Here is an 18,985-nt window from a genome sequence, read left to right on the forward strand (position 1 = left end):
ATTATCAATGATGTGTCATGGTTGAGAAATGACATGTTTTGAATTGGTTTTAGGATGATGAATTGATATGTTTTGAGATATGAAGTTATTAATAAGATGGTGAGAAAATGCATATAGAAGTTGAGGTTATGGCATATTGTTTTGGCATGATTTTGGTTATGGATTTGAGTAGTGAAATGGATGGAATTTAAATGTCATGAAATGTGTATAAAATAGCATGCTTTGGTTGCCTTTGAATGTATTGAAATGGTATAAAATGATGTGGTATAGGTATGCTTGAGGAGGATGAGAAATGTGGCTTAAACCAAGCCTAATTTCACCCCACACGGTTGAGCACACTGGCATGTGTCTCGACCGTGTGCCTGCTGCAACTTAGTTAAAACAAGTCAGTGAGTTACACGGTTTAGATACACGGGCGTGTCTACTGGCCGTGTGTGACACACGGGCTGGCACATGGGCATGTCTTCAACCGTGTGGTGCAAGTCAGTATACCTTTCAGTTTTCCCACGGCCCTAGCACACGGGCGTGTCTTTGACTGTGTGGTGCAAGTTAATATGTATGATCTGTTTTCACATGGCCTTTGACACGGGTGTGTCTGGTGGCCGTGTGAGGCATACGACCTGTTCATACGGGCGTGTGAACCCTGTAGGCATGAAAATTTTATAAGTTCCCAAAGTTTTTAAATGTTATCGGTTTAGCCCCGAACCTCTTTTAAGCATGTTTTAAAGTCTCGTAGGGCCTTATAAGGAACAATGTGAATGTGTTGAATGGATTTTGATTATGAAGGCATAAATGTATGTATTATGTATGTGAATGATGTGTATTTTTCAGTAATACCTCGTAACCCTATTTCGACGACGGATACAGGTTAGGGGTGTTACACCTCTTTAGCCCACATTTATCACAATTTCACAATTCCAAAAAGTTTTACTATTTTAATAATTTAATCCTTTAACAATAAAATTACTAAAAATAATTTTACAAAATAGTCTTATTTAACAACTAAGCTTAATAATCTACCATTAAACCTCAAAAACACTTCAAAGTCTTTAACGGCACAATCGAAAATGTTTAACGGTTTTGAAAACGAAGGTATAGATTAGCTGGACCTAGTTGCATCATTCTCAAAAACATAAAATTTACGAGAAACGGGTGAAAATGGCTTACCATGCATGAATATACTCAAGGTCGAAGCTCTCAATCTTGCAAACATGGTGTTCGGTTGCAAAACCTGAAAAATAAATAAGATAACAATTGTTTAACTACTTTTTTTTCCATTTGTTTATTCTTTTACATAATTACCAAAATCCCATTAATCATTCATATTTTAACTAAAAACACATATACCTACCATCCAATATCTTGAATATGGTTAAATTATCAAATAAGGCCATTCAATTATGTTTTTATACTCAATTTGCCCTTTTAAACTAATAGCATTTGACTTTTACTATTTAGTCCTTTTTACTTAATTAATTATCTAAACGTCAAAATTTCTAGACCAAATTTCAATGCACTTATATAATCACTCCATAAATATTTAATAAAAATATTTATTGGCTGAATTTATAGAAATAATGTCCTGAAACCTCATTTTTCAAAACCACTTAACTTTAGAAATGAACCACTTGAACTTAACTATCCATTCAAATAACAAAAAATATCAAATTAAATTTATTATCACACTATATTTGACTCGTAAATATTAAATAATAATATTTACAGACTCACTTGTCGGATTTGTGGCTCCAAAACCACCATTTTCAACACCATTGAAAAACAAGCTGTTACACATACCTTGCATCCCGCTAGAAGTGTTGGCCAATCAGCAGATGTGGGACGTGAATGTGCCATTGATAGAGTACGTAACAGTGGAAATGCACAAATTGGATTGAGTTCTACGGCAGTTCGGGTATAGGCAACGAATTCCACTATCATCGTGAGACATAAAGGAACTACACAAGGTGAACATGTGGGGGAAGAACAACGAGGACTGGGCGAAAAAGTACAAGGAGAACATCCAGGCTTGGGATGTAGGATAAAATCTTTACCCGTCGGTGAACCATTTTTCTCGGCGGATACGGCAGCAGCTGATAATTATTTGACATGGTTCAGAGCTATCAGCAAGCCGTATTTGCTACCATCTGAGGCGAAAAGTAGGCAAATTTGGTCGAAGAGGTAATGTCAACTGCCACAGCAGTGTAGGAGGGGATGCGGTCGCATGACGAGTTCGTCATCGGCTCTGGTAGAAGTTATGCCACCTGTGGCTACGCAATATCCAAGTCAGTTTGCTCCAGTTACTCCTGTTCAATTCACTAACCCTTTTTTTTCACAAGCACCACCGTACTAAGGACCACCGCCACACGTGATTGATTCTTCTATTCCTACGGGTACATATTTCGAGGCACCAATGTCCTCCGCGTATTACACCCCCATGTCATTGTCGATGTCGAACCCCATGTCAGGACAAATGCTAATGTATGCATCGCCATCAATGGCAATACTAATGCAGATGCTCATGCAACAATCGATGCCGATGTCGATGTTCGGTACTTTTTCGACGCACCCGGGATTTAGCGCACCTTATGGTTACATGCCTATATTAACCCAAACACCGCGTGCATCATTGCTTTTCCGAGGTGTCTCATTGTCACAACCACCAAACACGAGAGTGGCGGATACACTTTGGCAAGTAAGAACGACACAACAATCAACCACAGAGGAAGATGATGACTCTATCGAACCCTAAAAAAGATTGCCCAGGGGGCGGTATTAGGTACATATTTAGGAGACGATGATGAGGAAGTCTACAGGCCCGCACCTCCAGATACACCTCTGGAGGCACCTCCAGTTGAGCCTCTGGTTATATGTTTGGTTCCATATAGAAATCCTCCATGTAACCATCGTCTACTGCCTTACAGCACACATTCTCCCCGACGACACGATTGGGTGTATTTTTTGTTATAAATATTGTCATGTAAATATAAATATGTCATAAAAAAATTGAGGTTATTCATTCAAATAATACCTTTGTCTTTATTATTATCTATCATGAGTTATGCGTAAGTTAATAATAAATAACAAACTGAGCTAAAGGGAATACACGAAGCACACTAGTGAATATGAAACTTGGTAAAAAGTAATGTTATCGACATTGAGGCCTCATCATATCCTCGTACAGAGAATATGTTGTCTTCGTATGCTACAATACCCGCATAATTTCTATTGACTGTCTTTCTCCCAAATATTCATATTGTTCCTTATCCAGGTGGAATTCGGGTGACTTTTCGAGATACGACGCAGGTCCTTTGCTTGGCATCAACTCAAATGGCGGCTGGACACCGACAACCATATACTCTCATTTGGGATAGATGGGAATTCAAGACTCAACACACTATGAATGCATTCTAGTCAGTAGACGTCATTGATGCAAGGCGCGTACTCAATCCATACGTTCCCACATGCAGCAATTGCATGTGCGCATGAGAACTGAAATGCTTGGAATCTCTCATAATCACAGGTCCCTTCCGTTAAATTCACGCAATAGGATGCACCTTAAATTTCCTAGTTGGGCCTAACGTGCTCCGTGACTCAAAAATCGAGGTCCTAACATGCTTTATAAAAGTGCAGCTAACTAGGCATACTTTTCTGCCATGTTAGTAGGAAAGCTCCCCCAGCTGGGTAAGTTTTCTCTAACAAATTTCCTATTCCCCAGGGAGAAAAGCTTGACGCTTTGAATAATTCAGATGCTTTAAACACATTTAGAATATGTTCATCACTCCTACAATGCGCTTTCAAGGTTTCTTCCCTGCTGCTATAAAAGTGCTCATACACACCAAGCTTTATTATCCCTCAGTCATATAATTTCTCCCCAATCCTCACAATTCCTCCACTATAAACCATTTCTCGGTCTTAAAAATTTTGATCGCTAAAAATATTTGGTTTAATTTTGAGGTATCTTGAGTCATTGGTAATGCAATATTGCTCCGAGCTACACACATTTCATATATCATACTGAGATGAGATTATTACCTCTGAAGCCTATCCTAGAGAAGTCAGTTATGGGGTGATTTTGCTTTCTACGGTCAAGGGTGGAAGTCGACGTGGAGGTCTCAATCGACAAACGTTATGTGGTAATGGATTGGGGTATAGCGGAGGAGCCAATTGACGGTTGTTACGAGGTCATGAGCTCAATTTTTTTGAATTTTCAAAAATGATCCCCTATAAATACCATATAGAAGTTTGAGGGCATATTCATACAGAAAAACTCTAGGGCTTCCCGCTATAATCAGTGTAATTTTTTTCTCTATTTCCAAGCAACTGGTACCTTTAACCTTCATTCTTATTCTAATGTCAGAACAATCATGGACGCAAGAGGACTCTCAGGCGAGAAGCGACTGTTGCGGTGAAGTAAAGGTGATGGTCCTTTCGGGGCGACAACAGCTGTCATTATTAAACAACCCATTAATAACTATAATCGCTATCACGTCTACCTGAGTTTAACCTCTACTGTACCGGAACATCCGCTCTCCACCTGAGAGCCCTTTTATGTCCACCTCGATGTCAACCTTCGGACAGGTGATAACCTTCGGACAAGAATGAAAGGTTCAATATACTAGCTACTTGGAAATAGAGAAAAAAATTACGTTGTTTACAATAGAATTCCCCAAAGTTTTTTGTATGATTATGACCTCAATCTTATATATGGAATTTATAAGACATCATTTGTGGGTATCCAAAATGCTTGACCTTCTGACCGCGTAACGATCATCACTGGGGCCCCAATTATACTCGAGCCCACCGCCTACTAGGACTTCCACCCAGACTTCCACCCTTGGTTGTATTAAGCATTATTACCCTGAAACCAGATTTCCCCATAATAGTTCCTTAGGTGATGGTCTTATCCCCGACATATGAAATATATGTGTACTAAGGCATGTTATCACAACCCCGACCCTTTAAAACTACCTAAGAACTTCTACTGTTTCAGTCAAAAACCCTGAATACTTTCAAAATACCATAAACCCTAAAAAATAAAAAACTCTAACCCTGAAGAGAACTTTCTCTCTCCTAAAAACGACATATTTCCTTAATTAAATTTTAAAACGACCTAAAGGCCTAATGAAAAAAAATTAGCATATTCTTCAAATTTAGTCGAGTAAATGTTATTTTGAAAATATTTTTGTTGTTTTTATATTTTATATAAAATCTTAGAAAATATTTATGATACTTTTTCAAATTTACCATCTTAACTAAAAACATATTTAATATTTATATTATTTTTTGGATAAATTATCTAGTTGGTCACCTAAAAAGAAATCCTTGGAATTTGGTCCACAACTTTTAAGGCACTTTTATTTTAGTCACTCAAGCGTTAAATCTCTAATGGTGATTAACTATACGTGCCACATCATTTTTAAATTTTCATTTTGATCAACCAACTTTTTAAGCCATTTTCATTTTGGTCACCCTAATTTTTTTTAAGTATTGATTAGGGTTAAAAAAATCAATGATTAAAGAGAAAAGACGGTAGAAGCTAAAATAATATACAAAAATTGTCAATTTATACTTGTTTATCCCATTATCAAAGATTCTATATTTTAAAAATTTTAAATTTTAAATTTCAAAGCACCAAAATAAATTGAATAAATTGTTGAAAAAATTTATCCATTGATAATCCCAACCAATTTGTTACAATAATATTAAAATTAATTAATTTAATCTCCTTTCAAATTTTAAAATGAACGAAATCAACTCAAATAATTCATATTTAATAACAATCTACGAAACTTAGATTTGTATTTGTTACAATAATTTGAATCTTAATATTTAAAAATTTATATTTCAAAACCCAAATTTAGAATTTTCGAAAATGAAATAAACAATTAAAATTTGATAATTTTTGTGTTATATTATAATTTCTACCTCTTTTTCACTTTAATCTTTGATTCCTTTATCCCAATCAACACTTTAAAAAATGTATTTTTATAATATGTGATTGTAGTATAATCTAGAATTTATTGAAGTTTTTTTTCTAAAAAAAGGCAAATTCATTAATTTATTCAATGAATGGAACCATTCAATTCAGGGGAAAAAATAACAAACACGATTGTAGACGGCGAAGGACAAGCTCCATCAACACAACAAAAGCTTTAGCTTTAGCATCAATAGAACATTATGATATGTTGACAATTGACTTTGTCACAACTCAAACACGCTATATCTAGAGTGATTGTGAGCACTTAATACGATAAGAAAATTAGTCCTGGATGATCCAAAGCAGCAAGCAAAAATCAACAAAAGAATCAAGCATTCATTAAACTAGAGAGAACGACAACAAAATCATCCCTAAAATCACTTGTAAAACTAAAGTTATATGCATAAGCAAGACTAAAAAACGCACTACAAGAGTGGACAAAAACTTCTAAAATTGAAAACTTATTAAACAATAAAAAACAAACAAAAAAAACATATAAAACTTAAGAAACATGGGTCCAAATCGACTAGTGAAATCATTTATTATTCTTAAATACTCTCAAAACATAAACATATCAAGAAGCTAATGAAGAGCTACCCACTTTCTAAGAAAAATTACTAGTGGCTGGTAGAGTTTTAGCGAACAGACGTCGTCATCTATCCATCACAATTTGTAAAGACAATAAAGATACCTATAAAATATATCTTCAAACTAAAAAGAAAGAAAACATGTATAGTGAAAGAAAAGAAAAGAGAAAGAAGAAAGAAAATGTTAGTGAGGGGGAGAAAAAGGTGGGAGATAACCAGTCTGAAGGCTAACACTATCGTTGGGCAAAACAAAATATAAAAAGCAAACTGGTTAGGAAAAAAATTTTAAAGGTTTTTTAGGCTTTAATTCATTGAAGTATTTAAATATTTAAGAATATACTTAATAAAAAATTTAAAATAATGAAATATAAAAAGAGGGGCAAGCAATGGATTATTAGAGATAAAAACATAAGATAATGTCGAAAAATAAAATAGAATTAAAGCGCCAACCAAACTTGAAAAGTCTGCAAATACCTCAAATATTGTCCTTTATTATCAACAAACAAACTTTGAAAATTGCTTCAAATATTTATAAAGTCTCCTCCAAGTTCCGATCATAGCAACGTTCAGTCCGTTTCCAGTGCTTCACTCTCTGCCTTGTATGACTTTGTTCATCTTCTGCTTCACAGTTTCATACAGAGCTTGCAATCTGTCAAAACCAAGTCTCGTCATTCTTGTTTCCTTTTTACTTGAATTTCCTCCCCTCCTCTGTCATTCTATCACTTACGCTCTACTTTAGTACTTTTGAACCCTCTCTTTTCAATGGAGGTTACTATGGGCAGCGCTAGCAACCTTGTTACCGGTGTTGTCGGATACTTGTTGCAAAAAATCAAACGTAATTTCAGCTATGTTTGCCACCATAGAACAATGGTCTTGGATTTCGAGAAGAAAGTTGAGATGCTGAAAGACAAAAGAGACAGAGTGCTGCTAGACGTTGATGCTGCTCAAAAGAACTGCGAGACTATATACCCCGACGTCAACCATTGGCTGATGAAAGTCGATGACATGATCATTTCAGAGTTGAACAAAGTGAAGGGTCTTGAAGACGAAGCAAAGAAAAAGTGTTTTATCAGCTTGTGTCCTAATGTCAAGGCTTGCTATCAGCTTAGCAAGAAAGCAGAAGAAGATGCCGGTGCCGTTGATGAACTCCTCCAGCAAGGTGGCTTTGACAAAATATCATATCTGGATATCCCGCCGCCCGTAGTGCATGTACCTCCTAAAGATTTTGAGGACTTTGATTCTAGAAAGCTGGTGTTTAACAAAATCATGGAGGCGGTGAAAGATCCTAATCTCAACATTGTAGGGGTCTACGGAATGCCTGGTGTTGGCAAGACCACGCTTGTGAAAGAAGTTATTCGACAAGTTGAAGAAGATAAATTATTCGACTCTGTGGTTATGGCTGTTGTGACTCATACTCCTGACATAAAAAATATTCAAGACCAACTTGCTGATACGTTGGGATTGACGTTTAAGGAGCCGAGTATGAGTGGAAGAGCAAGTCGGTTGTGCCAAAGGTTGAAGAAAGAGAAAAAGATTCTTGTTGTTTTAGATGATATTTGGACAAGATTAGACCTGATGGAAGTGGGAATTCCTTTAGGAGATGAGGATCAGGTATGCACCATACTGCTGACGTCCAGAAACAGTAATGTTCTGAAAAAGGATATGGATGCTAAAAAGAGTTTTTCAATTGGAGTTTTAGAACACAAAGAAGCTTGGGATTTCTTCAAGAAGATTGCAGGGGACGGTGTTGAAAGTCATGGCTTGCCTTCCATAGCAATTGAGGTAGCAAAAAGATGTGGTGGCCTACCTATTGCCATTAGAACACTTGCAACGTCTTTGAAAAATGAACCTCCATTTGCATGGGAGGATGCTTTGCAACAACTAAACAGGCCACCGTCGAGCAACTTCAAAGGAGTACCCGCAGCTGTATGTTCAAGTATAGAGTGGAGTTACGATCGTTTACCAAGCGAGGAACATAAACAGACTTTTTTGCTTTGCGGTCTAATGGGTCATAATGTTCTCTTTGATGACTTGCTTATGTATGCAAAGGGATTGGGTTTATTCCATGGTATCAACACAGTTGAAAAAACACGGATCAGATTATTGACAGTGGTGAGTCATCTGAAAGCCTCTTGTTTGTTAGTTGATAGTTATAGCAATCAACGCTTTGATATGCAAGATCTTATTTGTGATGTGGCCATCTCAATTGCTTCTAAAGGCAACCACGTGTTTGCTTTAAGAGCTCAGGATGTTTTGGAGGATTGGCCAGATGGAGACATAATGAAAAGGTGGGACATGATCAGTTTGCAGAATGCTAATATTAGCATGCTTCCTGATCTTTTGAGATGTCCGAACCTTGTTTGTTTCGAAATGCTTAGCGAGGATCCTTCGATGAAAATACCAGCAAACTTTTTTAAGGAAATGAAAAATCTTAAAGTCCTATATTTGTCTGGCATGAATTTATCGCCCTTGCATTCATCAATTTCCTTGCTAGCAAACCTTGGAACATTATGCTTGATTGATTGTGTGTTGAGAGACATTGCCCTTCTTGGAGAGCTCAAGAATCTGGAGATTCTTAGCCTTCAGATGATTGAAATGCTACCGGAGGAAATAGGAAAACTAAAGTGCTTAGGTTTAATTGATTGTTCCCAACTCAATAGAATTCCACTTGGTGTCTTCTGCAAATTGTCTCGATTAGAAGAACTGTATATGGGTAACAGTTTTAATGAATGGGAAGCAGAGGGACACTCTAGTCTTGCTGAATTGAAAGCTTTGTCACGTTTAACTGCTTTAGAAATTTATATCCCTAATGCCAAGATTATTCCCAAAGACTTCTCCTTTGAGAAGTTGCAAAAATACATTATTTTCATCGGAGAAGCATCGAACTGGGATTGGAATTGGGGTCGGGTTCGTGAATACTCCAGAACCCTAAAGCTTAGCCTACACACAGGCATTAGCTTTCTTAACAACGGAGTCAAAGTTTTATTGAAGAAAGCTGAAAATTTATATATAGATGAAGTGAAAGGTGTGGAGATTTTGCTACAAGAATCAGAATTTGGGGATTATTTTCAACAGTTGAAGAATCTGCATATCCAGAATGGTGCAATGATCAAATATATCTTTAAATATAATGATGATATTCACCAAATTGAATTCCAACTAGAGTCTTTGACGCTCCAGGGCCTACCAAACCTCATTAGCTTTTGCTCTCAAAATAAAGGTTCTCCACAGGGAGCAACCCTTTTCAACCAAAAGGTATGTCTTACTCTCTTCTTGTCCATCTGGCTTTAAAACTTTGAGCTATGCTCACAACTATAAGTTCTGATGTGAAACAAATTTTAAGAAATATATTTATTATATTATTTTCTCTCACAAAAAGTTAACAGAATCTGAGATTTTGATATAATTGGAAGATAATGGACTCAGCCGGAAAAGGAAAGATGAATACTACATTAAGGACTATTACGTTATGCTTTGCCATTTTACAGAATATTCATAAATTTAGCCTTAATTCTTTTATTACTTTGCCTATTAGTCTTAAAATTTTAGTTAAACCTAACACTAAATTTGTCACCTTGTATGGCACTTTATAAAAATTCAAATAATAAAATATTAAAAATTCAACAAATTAAAAATATTCATAAAAATTTTAGAAAATATTCGAGTCAACGGTGAAGTAAGTACACGTATACTTTTACTTTTAGGCAGACTATCACATCAATGTTATTCAAATGTTAATAGTTCAGTTATTTTTTTTTTTTGTTCAAGATACAATAGTCTAACTAAAATTTGAAGATTAAGAAATAAAGTGATAATAATAATAATAACAAACGGTCAAATGTTAAAGTTAAAGTTAAATTTATTTTTATGTCTTTGTCTATATTGAATGGCAATTGATACTCACACATGTACAAAGAATTATATATATATCTATATATATATTAATTATATAATAAGTGACAATCATATATAGAAAAAAATATATTTGGCTACCCTTTCACATCATTTGAAAAAACATTCGAAGTTAATAAGAATAGATTTGGTAACTAAACAAGTACATGTGTGCAGCCACTTTTTCCTGAGTTGAAGGAGTTGGTGCTATCCTCAATTAGCATCGAAAGAATATGGCTTCCCCAAGAGTTTTGTTCAACCCAAAATTTGACAACATTGATTATTGAGGGTTGTGCCAACCTAAAACATGTTTTATCCGACGTCATGGTTAAATATTTACAACAGCTCGAATGCTTGGAAATAAGTAAATGCAAGTGCATACAAGAGATAATATCGAAAGAGAAGATGACCAAAGAAGCATTTGAAAACAAAGCTTTAATCTGCTTCCCTCGATTGAACTCCCTCAAATTGAAGGATCTTCAGGATCTTATTGGATTTTGCCACGAAGATTATAATGTTGAGTTCCCGGCACTAAAGAGTCTTGAGATAGAAAACTGTCCAGAATTGAAGGAATTTATCCATAAATCTATGAGCAATGATATCTCAACTGATGGAGTTTTGTTCAATAAAAAGGTACTCATTTCAACGCAATGCATTTTTTTTCTTTTTCCTTCTCTTGATGTGATATCATTCTTTATGCCTTTATCATATCATTACATCTATGTATATATATGGAAGAATATTTGATTTACTGTCGGTACATAAATTTCATATACTATCAGTGAATAATAATATGACATTATCATTAAATAAAATAGAAAATAACGATGAACTAGTAAATAAATATTGATAATTTTAGTTAAACATAATTAAACAATATAATTATATATCCATGATTTTTTTTCAATTATTGAGTTTTTTCAATAGAATGAACTTGGGCTAAAGAATTAAACAACATATTGGTTCTTCTATTATTTGACTAAAATTTGTAATGAAAATATAAATTTTAATTGAATATTACCTCTTAATTTTTGATTTTTTTGGAAACCTATTTTACATGATTTGAAGACAAAATTTAAGCAAATATCATTCCTTCAAATATTTAACTTTAAAAAAATTAAAAAAAGAAATAAATTAAATTATAAAATATTAAAGAAAAAAACTTATTTTTTTATTTTAAATAAAAAATCTCACTTCATTTATTAACTTTCTTTTATTATTAAAATCTTTTGTAAATCCATAAGAAAGTTGTAAAAGATGAAATTACATCTATCCATGTCATTTTAAAATATTTTTCTATTTTGATGTACATGTATTCTAAATATGTGATAAAATTTTTAGTATCATATATTTTTTTAATTGAATGCAAAAAAATAAAAATAAAATAAAAATAAAACCGTTTTCTGTTTTTTTTTTATTTTTTTTTTCAATTTGAAGTCGGTACAAAGAAAATATCTACATTCTTCAAATAGATATTGAAAAAATGTTCAAAATATTTATAAATATGATATTACTATTTTAATATTATTATTCAAAATAGTAAAATGAAATACCAAAATAATATATTAAAATTGAAAAAATAAATTATATTTACTAAAATTTAATAATAGTAATTTTAAAATAATATTATTTATATTAAGATAGCTATTTTTTTAAGGAGACATTAATATAATAATTATTAAAATATTAATATTTCAAGTAATGGTAGTTTAATAATATTCAAAGCAATATATTAATATTAAAAGCAATACAATTTAAGATATTAAATTAGTGTTAGTACTACATTAATCAGAAAAATATTTTAAAACTCTTAAATATTATAATAAAATAAATATTATTTGTATTAATAATTGATATATATTTTTATATTATAAAAACCTATTACTAAATATTTATAAAATGTAATCTATATATTTATTGATAAAAGTATTAACTTAAATTATTTTTTTATAAATTATTAATAATAGTATTTAAAATTTAAAGTAATTAAAAAGCTAACATATAATATATCTAAAATGTAACAAAGTACAATATTGTCACAAGTGACATCAGTTATTTATTTGCCGTGCCGTTAATTATTTTAAAAATAATTAAGTTAAATGGATAATATTTTGTTTAAAATATACAATTAATTAAATAAATTATTTAGATTTTATGAATAATAAATTCATATATATTTCTTCTCTAATTAACAATGATTCCAATTGATTTATTGAGGTAATTTACATATGTCTTTATTTAAACATTAATGTGTAATATAATTTTATTTCACTCCATAAATTTAATGTAATTAGTTCCATTTATCATTATGTAGGTTACTTTTTTCAATCTCCACAAAATCATAGTATCTCATTTGAGAAATGTGAAGAGGATATGGTATAATCAACTTAGTTCGGGTTCTTTTTCTAATCTAAAAGAGTTAATAGTAAAGCATTGTGACTTGTTGTAAATATTTTTTTACTTTTTTTACCCAAAAATTTTTAGAATTTGGAGAAATTAACAATAACCAATTGTGCTTCACTAGAAGAAGTGTTCTACTTTCAAGGATTAGATATTGAAAAAACATATATGGTGTGCAATCAATTAAGAAATGTGACTCTTGGTCGCCTTCCAATGTTGAAGCATATTTGGAACATTGATCTCAATGAAAATATTTCATTCAAAAATTTACGGTATGTACATGTTTAGCAATGTTGGAGTTTGAAAACTCTGTTTCCATTCTCGATAACTAAAGATCTTCAACAACTTGACAGCCTAAAAGTTGAAAGTTGTGGGATAGAAGAGATTGTTTCAGAAAATGTGAAAAGATGTAACCAGCAAGTAATTTGGTTTGAATTTAATCGGTTATCCATCCTTATGCTTTGGAATCTACCAAACCTTCTACATTTCTATCGAAGAATGCACAACACGACGATGCCTATGTTAAGAAGGTTGAAGACATGCAGATGTGGGAAGCTTAAGATATTTGGTTATGGAGAGTCCCAATTCCAAAGACCACTTTTGTTCATTGAAATGATATGAACCCTTCACCTTTTCTTTAAAGATAGTTTATATGTTTAGTTTGAATCATCTACTACCTCTTAACTAAATGCTTTTAGTTTTCATTTATAAAATAAAGAAAATCAAAGTATTCACTAACTTCATTTTTTTTCTTATTCACTAAATTATTCGAAAGTTTTCATTTAAGTTATTGAACTATTTAAAAGTTTTTATTTAAATCATTGGGCTATTAAGTTTTTTTTTTAAATTCTGCCAGCAAGCTCTAAGGGATGATTAGATGATCGGTATGGTGAATTAATACCCATCAAGTAGAAGAACATACCTTAGATCCAAGTCGATTTGACAATCAATATTGGAGATCGAAGAAAAAAGCTATTTGAATATTGATTTGCAAATTCGTAATATCCAAAGTTTGTTTCATAAAAATAAAATTGAATTATAGAAGAGAAAAGTGAAAAGAGCTTTTGATTGGTGCAGGCAGTACAAACAGAGATAACCATATAACATTGATTTTAATAGTCTAATGACTTAAATGAAATATTTTAAATAGTTCAATGACCAAAACAAAAACTTACTCATAGTTTATTGATTAACAGTGTAGTTTACTTGTAATTTTATTTGGACACCCCAACTACAAGTTAGGAAGACAGATATTGGTCTTTAAAAATAAAAGGGTTATTTTACCACTGATACTTTCTATGCTTCATTTTTATTATAAAGTCTTTGTCATATAAGATTATTTTAGTAATGATCCTTCATTTCTTTTTATTTATAATCCTAAGCCACAGAAAGTTTTATTTAATTTTTGGTTTAGAGCCACTATAAATTTTATTAACTCAATGATAACCAGTCTAATACGTTCGTTACACAAAACCGAAAGTAAAATAAAATTTTATCAAAACATCAGGTCGATCGTCACCAAGCCTTTAAGATAGCAAACCTAGTAACTCCGTTTTCTAGGTTTAATAGTTTAATCATCACTAATCATCTTGTAGTATTTCTTTTACAGTTTTTTTTTTGCTCTCTTACACAATTCTTATTTAGTTTATACAAGTGGTTATTAATTTTTACATATGTATCTAATAATTAATGTGTATCTAGTACATGAGAAGAGATTGTATTGAATCGTGATTTCACATTATCTTGATCCCTTTTTAGCAGGAGAATGAGAAATTAGATTTTTCCTCTTAAAAATCAGAATGAAAATTTAAAGTTTTGTACCATCCTTTCTCTCTAGTACAAAAATGCATTTTAAGTAAGTATATTCATGCATCACATTATCCAACAGGAAAGTTCAGAATTAATTAATGCATGTTTTAAAATTTAATGGTTTTTTTTTCATGTTTGTGTTAGACATTGCAATTCAAACACCAAACAATATATATTCGTTTTTTGCTTGTTGACTTCTCAGATCATCCCTCAACTGGAAGATGTTTCACTGACAACTGATGATGTTGCAATGATCGGTGAAGGCCAATTTGCATATGACTTATTTTCCCATATAAAAGTTCTTCGAGACACTGAATACCTCAATGAATCAACAGATCTTTTCCATTTCCTCCCGAGATTTCCCAACTTAGAAAAGCTTCACATGGTTTCTTGCAATTTCAAAAAGTTGTCTCCTTACAAAGGCGATGTCAGTGAGGAGAGAGACGAGGTAATGATGCTCTCAAGAATTAACATGTTAAAATTGCAAAGGGTCGATGAGATGACACATGTATGGGAGCAAGGCTCTCCCCTCCACCACATTTGTGCTAATCTCGAAACTCTTAAATTTTATCAGTGTGACAGCTTAATCAATTTATCATGTGATTCCTCGTATTTTCGAAATCTCACTACTTTGGGTGTTTGGGATTGCAAAGAGATGGTGGAGCTTATTACATATTCGAAAGCTCAAAGTTTGGAGCGGCTTATTATATTGAAAATAAGAGAATGTGAAAAGATGAGAGAAGTAATTGTAAGCGATGGAGATGAATCAACATATCATGAAATTATTTTCAGGAAGCTGAAATGTTTGGAGCTTTATTGTTTACAAATCCTCAAAAGCTTCTGTTCCAAGAATTACACTTTGAAGTTCCCATTATTGGATGAAGTAATAGTGAGTAACTGTCCCACAATGGAGAATTTTTGCGGTGGAGCTTTAAGCACGCCAAAGCTACAAATGGTTCAACCAACAAGGTTAGATGATTTGGGACGTTGGGCTGGTGACCTTAATGCCTCCATTGAACAGTTAAAACATACAAGGTACAAAGTACTCAAAACTAACAGAAGGCGGCCTGCTTACAAAATCATCATTGTCCCTTTAATCCGTTCTCTTAATGCAGGTTGGTAAAAATGTGATTCGGAGGATCTTTGGAATCTTAAAGCTACTCCAAGATAAAGAATTTCATTTCCAAGGCATGCCACAATACCATAGATTACAAAGAGAATCTAGGCAGGAGACATATCATGCGGATTTCGAGCTGTTCCAGGTGTGAAGAGGGGAAGGAAACTATCTAACACATCCTCTTTTTCTGCCCACCAGCTCAAGCAACGTGGAGAGCCTCGACGTTCAACTACACCCTTCCCCTACAGGTTTCGAATCCTTCAAGCAACTACTTCAGGACTCAAGAGTGAATACGGTAATGAGTTTGATTGTTTGGACGTGTTGGGGTATTTGGAAGGCACACAATGAGTGGATCTTTGAAGGCCGTGATGGGGACCCTGTGAACATATGGAACAATGCGCTCAAAAGATATCACAACTTCATGTTCCCTCCAACAGAACTAGCCATTAAACTAATCTGATAACGCCTCATCTACTACCTCTATTCTTCATTGGAAAGGTATGACTCTTCTTCACCCTTTATTTAAAGAAAGTTCATGTGTTTTACTTGAATCATCTATTACTACCTTTCAACCAAATGCATTTAACGGAACATCCTATTTAAAGATAGTTCATGTGTTTTACAATTGATCCTTGTATGTTTTCCATTTTTATTATAAAGTCCTTGTCTTTTCTAGCTTTTTCAGCTATGTCGATGGCCTCTTTTAGCACATTGATAATGATAAAATGAATTTAATAATCAATGCATCAAATTTGTTAAAGAAGTGGACATTTGCCCATGCCAACATCTCTTTTCCTCATTATATGAAATACATCAATGTGTCATTGTTTATGCTTGTCGGGTTCTCAGATCATCCGTGAAACCAGAAGAAGTTTGTTGAGTTTTTCACACAGGAAGAAAAACAGATCTATTTTACCCGGGTAAAATATGAACAACTTGTTGAGACTGAAACAACAAAGTAATAAACCCGGGTAAAGTAAGTGTTAAGTTTCAATCAAGTGATCAATGAAACAAAACAAAGAGATTTTGTGTTTGAAAGCTCAAAGACAGAAGCAAAATCGGATAAACAAAATGAGAGAACAAGTTGGCTATGCTTGTTACTTCACAAGTAAAAAAAACATAATACTTAAGTAGATGGGTTACATAGAAAGAAAATAAAGCTTGCTTGTGCAAGTAGCTAAGCTGTAAAATCAGCATAATGACATCCTAAAATGACTACTAAATCAGCTAAGAGCATGATTAATCTTAGCTGAACATTACATAAAAGGATAACAAACAAACTAATAAGGTCAACTATTACAAAAATGGTTCTTCAACTGAATTACACCATGGACATTTCAATGCCTCAGCTGGACTGCTTGGTCACTTGTATGCTCATGCATGATTGCATGGTAGCATGCATGTTGCTGCTGTAGTTGCCACCTTTGAACACCCCTCCTTGGCTACAAAGCAGCAAACTCCAATCTCTTTCCTTAAACATTTGAACCTTCCAGCAGCTAATGGCTTGGTCAGAACATTAGCAAGCTGATCCCTCGAACAACAATGTATCAAGCATATTTCCTTAGCAAGTTCAGCTTCTCTTACAAAGTGATACCTGATCTTGAAATGTTTTGTTTTGCCATGGAACACATGGTTCTTGGCAATGGCAACAGCAGACTGGTTGTCAACCTTAATTTCAGTTGCTTCCATCTGTCTGGCATTTAAGTCATCCAATAACTTTCTAAGCCAAATGGCTTGGTTAACAGCAGTAGCAGCTACAATATACTCAGCCTCTGCAGTGGATTGAGCTACTGTTTGTTGCTTCTTTGAACTCTAACTGAAAACACTTGAACCTAGACTGAAGAAGTAGCCTGATGTGCTCTTCATCTCATCAACTGAACCAGCCCAGTCACTATCTGAAAAACCAACAAGTTTCAGCTCCTTTGATCTTCCAAACTTCACACCAAAATTCAAAGTCCCTTTGACATATCTTAGGACCCTCTTTGCTGCTTTAAAATGTGCAACATTACAGCAGTGCATGAACCTTGAGAGTAAGCCAACAGCATATAGGATGTCTGGCCTTGTTGCTGTTAAGTAGAGCAAGCAACCAACCAGACTTCTGTACCCCCTTTCATCAACTCGACCGTGCTCACTTGTGCTTGACAACTTCTCTCCTAGTGCAACTGGTGTGCTAGCAGGTTTGCACTTTGACATGCAGAATTTGCTTAAAACTTTTAGTGCAAAGGTTTGTTGGCTTATAAAAATACCTTGTTCTCCCTAATTTACCTTCATACCAAGGAAGTATGTCATCAAACCAAGATCAGTCATCTCAAAAATGTCTTGCATTTGCTTCTTAAAATCTTCAATCAGTTCATCTTTACTGCCAGTGACTAGCAGGTCATCAACATACAATGACACAATCAGCAGGGTCTCCTTTTCATCCTTCTTAAAATAAAGAGTGGGCTCACTTATGCTTTTTGTGAACCTGAGCCTTGACAAGTAGGCATCAATTCTATCAAACCAGGCTCTTGGAGCCTGTTTCAGGCCATACAGAGCCTTTTTGAGCTTGAAGACCTTGTGTTCTTTACCTAGGACCTCAAATCCTTCAGGTTGCTCAATGAATATTTCTTCCTTGAGGAGTCCATTTAGAAATGCTAATTTTACATCTAATTGGTGCACTTTTCACTGTTTCTGAGCTGCCAAGGCAAATAGCAGCCTTATAGTGTCCAACCTTGCAACAGGTGCAAAAGTTTCAAAGAAATCAACCCCTTGCTGCTGACTGTACCCCTTCACAACCAACCTGGCCTTGTGTTTGTTCAGTGACCCATCTGCATTTGTCTTGGTCCTGAACACCCATTTAACACCAATGACTTTTCTATTTTCTGGCCTATTGACCAGCTCCCAAGTGTCATTCTTTTGAATCATGTTCAGTTCAGCCTCCATAGCCTCTTGCCAGCATTTCTCTTTTGCAGCTTCAGCATAGCAGGATGGCTCAACTATGGTCATGGCACACCTTTCATAGATGTCTGCCAGTGTTCTAGTGCCACGAATAGGTGCTTCATCATAATCATCTTCAGCTCCAGCTTCAATTTCAGTAGGCTGCATATCAGGACTATTCTGATCTTTTTCAAGTAGGCTTGCATCTGTTCCATCCCATTTCCAATGCCCTTCTTCATTAAACTTTACATCTCTGCTGGTAATGATCTTCTTGGTCAATGGATTAAA

The 18,985-nt window shown here is 33.9% G+C and overlaps 1 protein-coding gene across 1 annotated transcript; it reads left to right on the forward strand.

The window, feature by feature from the left end:
- The first annotated feature begins 7,338 nt into the window (after positions 1–7,338).
- LOC107957057 (probable disease resistance protein At4g27220) lies at positions 7,339–16,129 on the forward strand. Its single transcript, XM_016892488.1, has 4 exons — positions 7,339–9,819; positions 10,633–11,088; positions 14,867–15,779; positions 15,927–16,129. Exons 1-4 carry the CDS (start codon positions 7,339–7,341, stop codon positions 16,127–16,129), a joined length of 4,053 nt encoding a protein of 1,350 aa, XP_016747977.1.
- The last annotated feature ends 2,856 nt before the right edge of the window (positions 16,130–18,985 follow it).

The sequence above is a fragment of the Gossypium hirsutum genome, chromosome A11 (assembly GCF_007990345.1).
Source record: "Gossypium hirsutum isolate 1008001.06 chromosome A11, Gossypium_hirsutum_v2.1, whole genome shotgun sequence".
In the NCBI taxonomy this organism is placed as follows: Eukaryota; Viridiplantae; Streptophyta; class Magnoliopsida; order Malvales; family Malvaceae; genus Gossypium; species Gossypium hirsutum.

What these genes read in the sequence shown, in the direction of transcription:
- LOC107957057 (XM_016892488.1), top strand. Translation starts at nt 7,339, where the DNA reads ATGGGCAGCGCTAGCAACCTTGTTACCGGTGTTGTCGGATACTTGTTG. An exon ending in GAGTTTTGTTCAATAAAAAG is followed by an intron (nt 11,089 to 14,866) that starts GTACTCATTTCA and finishes TTGACTTCTCAG; the next exon opens with ATCATCCCTCAACTGGAAGA. An exon ending in AATCCGTTCTCTTAATGCAG is followed by an intron (nt 15,780 to 15,926) that starts GTTGGTAAAAAT and finishes GAGCTGTTCCAG; the next exon opens with GTGTGAAGAGGGGAAGGAAA.